This window comes from Temnothorax curvispinosus, unplaced genomic scaffold, assembly GCF_003070985.1.
Source record: "Temnothorax curvispinosus isolate PA1 unplaced genomic scaffold, ASM307098v1 QBEX01017821.1, whole genome shotgun sequence".
NCBI lineage: Eukaryota > Metazoa > Arthropoda > Insecta > Hymenoptera > Formicidae > Temnothorax > Temnothorax curvispinosus.
Window position 1 is genome coordinate 16,082 of NW_020227601.1, and position 6,298 is coordinate 22,379.

At 53.7% G+C, this 6,298-nt stretch overlaps 1 protein-coding gene across 1 annotated transcript; it reads right to left on the reverse strand.

Moving 5' to 3' along the window:
- Nucleotides 1-1,541: 1,541 nt before the first annotated feature.
- LOC112467847 lies at nt 1,542-4,219 on the reverse strand. The gene is made up of 2 exons (XM_025036715.1): nt 4,213-4,219; nt 1,542-3,655 (listed from the first exon to the last, which is right to left on the reverse strand). The coding sequence occupies exons 1-2, from the start codon at nt 4,217-4,219 to the stop codon at nt 1,542-1,544; spliced, it is 2,121 nt and encodes a 706-aa protein (XP_024892483.1).
- Nucleotides 4,220-6,298: the final 2,079 nt, after the last annotated feature.

Below are 6,298 nucleotides of genomic sequence, written 5' to 3' on the forward strand. Positions count from 1 at the left end.
ATTAAGACTGCGCAGTCGACTAAGGATTAACGAAGGTTTTCCGTCGGTCCCGACTTGTCCCGTTAAAAGTTTTCGCAACTTTGTTTCGACCGAAGGTGCATATGTCGCGATAATTCGAGCTTTAATCTGCTCATAAATATCCGTTGGGGAAGGGTTTAAAGTAATTATGTCCTTTACATATCCCAATACTTCGACATCGAGTGCAGCGAGTACGGTATCGGCTTTAGTGAACTCTGCAGTGATCCTAGAATTTCTCATGAAAATCTCATCCTGGATAAACCACAATGCTGGGTCAATTTGTGAAAACGGGGGAAGCTTGGGAACCCAGAGGTTATCTATACACGGAATTATAATATTATTATCAATCGCGTCCGAGGTAACTGTATCGGGGCCCTGAGCGTTTAGCTGGGCTTCCGCTGCCTCTGCGCGGGTTTGAAGAGCCGCGTCCGATATTGTTTTAAATTTACAGTAAGCTACTAGCAAAACGAGAGCAATAAATAGCATAAACAACATGAGCGTTAAATAATATAAGCGACATGGGCGTTAAATATAACACGAGCGTTAAACAATATAAACGATATAAACGACACGAATGTTAAGAAATGACGGCGCAGGCGGATTACTGTTCTTCGTTTAAATTACTGTAGTCTGGGTAGAATCCAAAGCCCCGGTGACGATGGAACCCAAGGCGCTGGAGACGTTGGCTTCACGCATTAAATGTCTCAACGACGACGGGATCTAAGGCGCCGGTGTTGTTGGCTTTCGCAATCAAATCGATGAGGCGACAGCGACGTTGTCGATCCGTGGCATTGGCGGCGAAAAACCGGTCGCACACCATCAGGAGAAGGCGGTAACGGCGGCGGCGGAGAAGGGCCGGACGCACACCAGGGGATGGTCGTGGTAACAAGACGGTAGAAACGTTGTGGCCACCCGGGCGCCGGTAGGATCTCACGTGCCCGCCTCGTGCCTCGTGCAAAAAGCGCGGCAAGAAAAATGGCCGCCCGAAAAGTGTTTCGGCGCGGCAAGGCTGGCTGGCCGCAGCGTGGGCAAATAACAGCCAGGGACGCGGGCATAGGAATGTACCTTGCGGTTGCGGGTAATTCGGTCCGCTACTTCTGCGTCCGTTCCTCGGGGAAGACTGGTCCACACGAGGATTTATCTCTGACTCGGGCTTCCGGTAGCAATTTGTGCAAGAACCGTTGCATGTTTTTCAGTCGGGGTCACCAATGTAGGAATTCAGTACCACAGGAGGTCGATTATGCCTCCGGGTGTCGGCCTACTACCGACGTCTTTACGAGAGGAATCGAGAAATAATTACACCCTCGATTACTGCTGATAAAATAATACTTTATTGCAGACCACGCAACAGCCACGAGAGTCAGTACAAATCTAACGGTCGTCGTAACTCAGTTCTGCCAACTTGTAACTCTCTACCCCTCTTCTAGCGCAGGAGAGGGAGCTGACTAATCGGAAGGGAGACAGATATGCTGCTCCCTACATTTTCCCGCCACGTGGTGCCACCGCGCGGACGGGAGAGTCGTCTAGATGCTTGTCACGCGGTTGGCCACGAACGTCTTCCACAGCGCTGGGTGCGACCTGATCCAGGCGAGGACCACTTCGGAGTCGGACCATAGATGTGCCGGAATCGTGAACTGAAAAACAGTAAGTGTGTGTTCGGTGAGTCTCGTTAAGAGATCCGCAGCGCAGAGCTCCAATCTGGCTAGGGAGATTTTCTTGAGCGGGGCGACCTTTGTTTTTGCGCACACCAGAGTAGTGACTATGCCGTTCTCTGTTTCAGCACGCAAGTAGAGTACCGCCGCATACGCCCGCTTGGAGGCGTCCGCGAAACCGTGTAGTTCTAGCAGACTCCCGGGCGGTCCATGTTTCATCCAACGCGGAATGCGCACGTTCTCCAGGACCGGTAGCTCCTTATGGAAGTCTCTCCAGCGATCGGCATCCTCGGCAAGCATTGGAGTGTCCCAGTCGAGTCCCTGCATCCATGCAGTCTGGATGAATAGCTTAGCCCGAATCACCACCGGAGCGAGCCAGCCCAGTGGGTCGAACAACTGTACCGTAAGTGACAGCACTGTTCGTTTGGTGACTTGCGTCATTTCCTTCGCCTTGATGGAGAATGAGAAGTCATCTCTACTAGGATTCCAGAGGACTCCAAGCAAGGATTGGGAATCCTGGACGTGCCAAGGGCGTTGGGCATCCTGGAGTCGATCTTCGGGTTGAATGCCTTTTAACAGAGCCGCGTCATTCGCAGCCCATTTCTTCAGCGGGAAGCCGCCCGCCTTGCAAATGCTAATTAGCTCGTCTCGTTTCTTGAGCGCCTTAGTGAGCGTGGAGGCCCCCGAGGTGACGTCGTCGACGAACGTGTCGTCTTCGAGAGTCTCTGCGCCTATCAGGTACCGAGCTCTTTCATCCTTGGCCAGTTGCTTCAGCGTACGGATGGCGAGGAATGGAGCACACGCCAAGCCGTAAGTGACCGTGAGTAGTATGAATTCGACAATGGTCATCTGCGGATCGTATCGCCACACAATCCGTTGCAGATCACAGTCCGGATGCACCACGATCTGTCGGTACATTTTGACGATGTCGGTGACAAAAACGTAGAGATGCCACCGCCAACGGAGGAGGATGTCAGCTAGCGCCGGCAGGAGATTGAGTCCCACCAGCAGATGATCGTTTAACGACTCTCCCGAAGGCAATGAAGAGGAGCCGTTGAAGACAACCCGAAGTTTGGTGGTGGTGCTCGCTGCCTTGAGGACGCCATGATGTGGAACGTAGCATACCCTACGAGGAGCATCCTGGTGGTTCGCAACGGATGTCATGTGCTGTAGTGATTCGTATTCCCGTATGAATTGCACGTATTGCTGTTGCAGGTCGACATCACGCTGGAATCGTGCCTCCATCCGGAACAGTGAGCGTACGGCATTGTGACGCGTCCCCGAGAGGTCTGGCAGGGAACTTCTCAGAGGCAACCGCATGGTGTATCTGCCGTCGGAGGAACGAGAGTGAGCGTTAAGGAACAAGTCCTCGCAGGCCTGTTCATCTGGAGTGAGGGGGGCCGCGGCTCGCGGCAGCTCCTCCTGCTCCCAGAAGAGCCTCACCATTTTAGTTAGTTTATCGTTGGATGCGCAGTGGTGAACGGTAGCTCGTACCGTCTGGGCAGCGGTATCCGCGATGCCGGAAATAAGCCAACCCAATGAGGTTTCCTGCGCCACAGGTTCTCGAGGGCCGCCCCTACGGACGCCCTCCTGCAGTATATTCGAGAAGACTTCCGCACCGAGCAGCAGCTCAATGGGCTCGTTGGAAGTGTATTCCGAATCCGCTAAAGTCAAGCCCGTCAGATGGGCCCACGTTTTCGCCCCGACCTCCGTCGCTCCTGCATACGCGGTTAACCGAGGCAGGATCAGTGCGTGAATGGAAATCCTGCTGCTCCCAGTTGCCGGTAAAATCTCGATGTTCAAGGCCCCACGCGCCACGCCCGTCTGCTCCCCGCCGATGCCAAAAACTCTGACTTTTGTAGCCACGCGTTGTAATCGAAGGCGCTGTGCGAGCGACTCGGATGCGAACGATGCCTCGGAGCCCTGATCTACCAACGCGCGTACGGTATGAAACGCACCGAACCGGTCGGCTATTCGAACTTGTGCTGTCGCGAGAATAATGGTCTATCCTGCGGTTGATATAGGTTGAGAGGTGTGTGACGTCATCGCGGGCGACGTGTCCTTGACAACTCGATACGCATCGTGCAAGGACGAGTGGTGTTTCTCCCCGCAAACCGAGGAGGTACGCTTTGAAGGGCAATCGGTCACGCGGTGTTTTCCGAGACAGTTTATACACAAGTTGTTGGCTTCGATAACTTGCCTTCGCTTGCTTGCAGATTTCGCTTTGTACGTCGCGCACACCATGATAAAGTGATTCTCGTTACAGGAGGGACAGGAGCCTTTTGATTTGTCTTTATTGCCCCTGGACGGCTTCCAAGGTGTGCAGACGGCGTTCGAGAAATTGCTTGAGCGACTTGTAATTCGGCGGAGCCGTGGTATCGCTCAGAGAGTTCTCCCATTTGCACCGCGACCAGGCATCTAGCATTCCTGTCGCGAGGAACACAAACAAATCTTCGGAGCTTGTGATAGGTCTACCGATCCCCTCGAGCGCTCCGACTGGTCACTCGGTGGTATAATTTTCGTAGTTCGGAAGCAGACTCACCCTTCATTTTCTGGAACGACGTAAATGTGGAGTAGACTGACCTTGCAGCCGCGCGCATCACCGGAGAGGACCAGGGAAAATAAGGCGGCAAAGGCGAGCGGTGCCCGAGCAATAGGGCGTAAGAAAGCGACACGGCGTTCCAAGGACAGGAGACGCATCCGGGCGATCGCCCGTCATTTTGTTTCAGCTTTCAATTTTCGTCCACAGCGAACGATACAGATACTCGTTTATGCCGGCGATCCCACCCGATGCGAGAGTAGAGTTAAGAGTACAACACCGCGCCATGATTTTCATTAGTTAGCGGCTCAAGTATCATATCACCGAACACGGAGGACAGGGGGAGCTCCCACGTAAGCAGCCAGGATGCCTTTCCCTAACACGGCGGACGAGCCGAGACTGTCCGCAGGACGGGCAAACGACGTTCGACAAAATGGCGGACCACGTTTGCGAGATAAATATTGACGAGCCTCGGCGACTCACCGAGGCCCGAGAAGTAGGCGACGCGTAGCAGCGTGGCGAAAAGTTGGCGCGTTAAGAAAATGGCGGACCGTCCGCGAAATAGGAAGCGGCGCGATAAACGTGGAAATGGCCGACCCCTGACCACAGGGGAAGACCCGCGAAACGTGCTTCGCACATAGAAACCCGGATCTGACGACGCGTACAAAAAATGGCGGACCGTCCGAAAATTTTGCAACCGAGGGATTTGCGGAGATATAATACGTCCCTGACGTAGGCGCGGGAATCCTAGATGACCCATACGGGGTTGGCGACGCGATGCGAGAGCGTAGCCGCGAAATAGCGAACCGTCCGCTACTTTGCACCAGGTGCATCGTCTACGGGAATTAAGTACCCCTGACACCGAGGGGCACTCCGCCGAGTGTCCGAAACCGAGTCCCGAGGAAATCCGTCAACCGGGGAACGAAATAGCGGACCGTCCTGAATTTCGCACTAGGTGCGCCATCCTCAGGGAAACAACACCCCTGACGAACGGGGACGTCCCAAGAAACATCCGTATCCGGTCGCCATCGAAATCCGACGACCGGGAGCCAAGTTACGGAACCGTCTGCTATCTCGCGACCTAGACCTCTTCTACGGGGAAGGACCGCGGAAACCGCGTTACCAGGTCCCAAATAAAGGTCAGGAGGGGTCGACGTCGTCGGCGAGCCTGGTGTTTTGCACCCGGACGTCTTCCTCGAGGAAGTCGTCCGGAAGGACAATGTACGCGCGGAAATAGGCGAGGCGCACAGGTCGGCGTCAACGGCCGGGATAGATTAGCAGCGGTGGAAAACCACTACCTCTGCATTGGGACGGAGCGACCGCGCGAGCGCAACGCCCATGGAAATTTCCAGGGGAATCGGCGTAAACACCTGCGTGGAAAATTACCGCGGTAATATACGCAGTTCGCGAAAAGAGAAAGTGGAATAAGCGCCGAAGTGGGGGCCGCCGATACCGATGGTGGGGAGCTCAAGCGAGACAAACAACTCGAGGCAGTCTCTCGGGGATGTTCGTACGAGCAACACGTAATAAGCCACGCTCTTTCGTCATCGCGCTAAGTCACCGCGAGCGTTACACGAGTGCATTAATAATACATCGACAACATCCGTAACAACCGGGAACGCCCGCGGAACGCGTTAATTATCGCCTTTACATTGGCGAACGGCAATTTCGGGCCGAAATAACTTCGTGCGTCGTAGATAAACGGGGCGTGTGTGCCTACGTATACGAGCGTCCGACATTTTGTGTGACTTGAACTTTTGTGAACAACCATCACTGGAAATCAATAATATTGAATAAATTAAACATCCTTTTCGTAAAAGATTTCGAAAATTATTCAATTGGACTTACCTTCTACTTACCTGATCCATTGGCGTCGATCACTCAAAGTCTCTCGTTAATCCTGGATGACGGTGGCAGCGGCGATCCTGATCGGCGACGGCGATGATCCAGCGGTGGCGGGAACCTGAAAAAAGAAGATTAATTAGTCTAATTAATAGTTCCAGATATCGTTCGTACTTACCTTCTCGGTGGTTCAAAGGTCAAACCGAGTGGCGACCGTTGATTCCAAGGACACACAGCGTTGATTCGT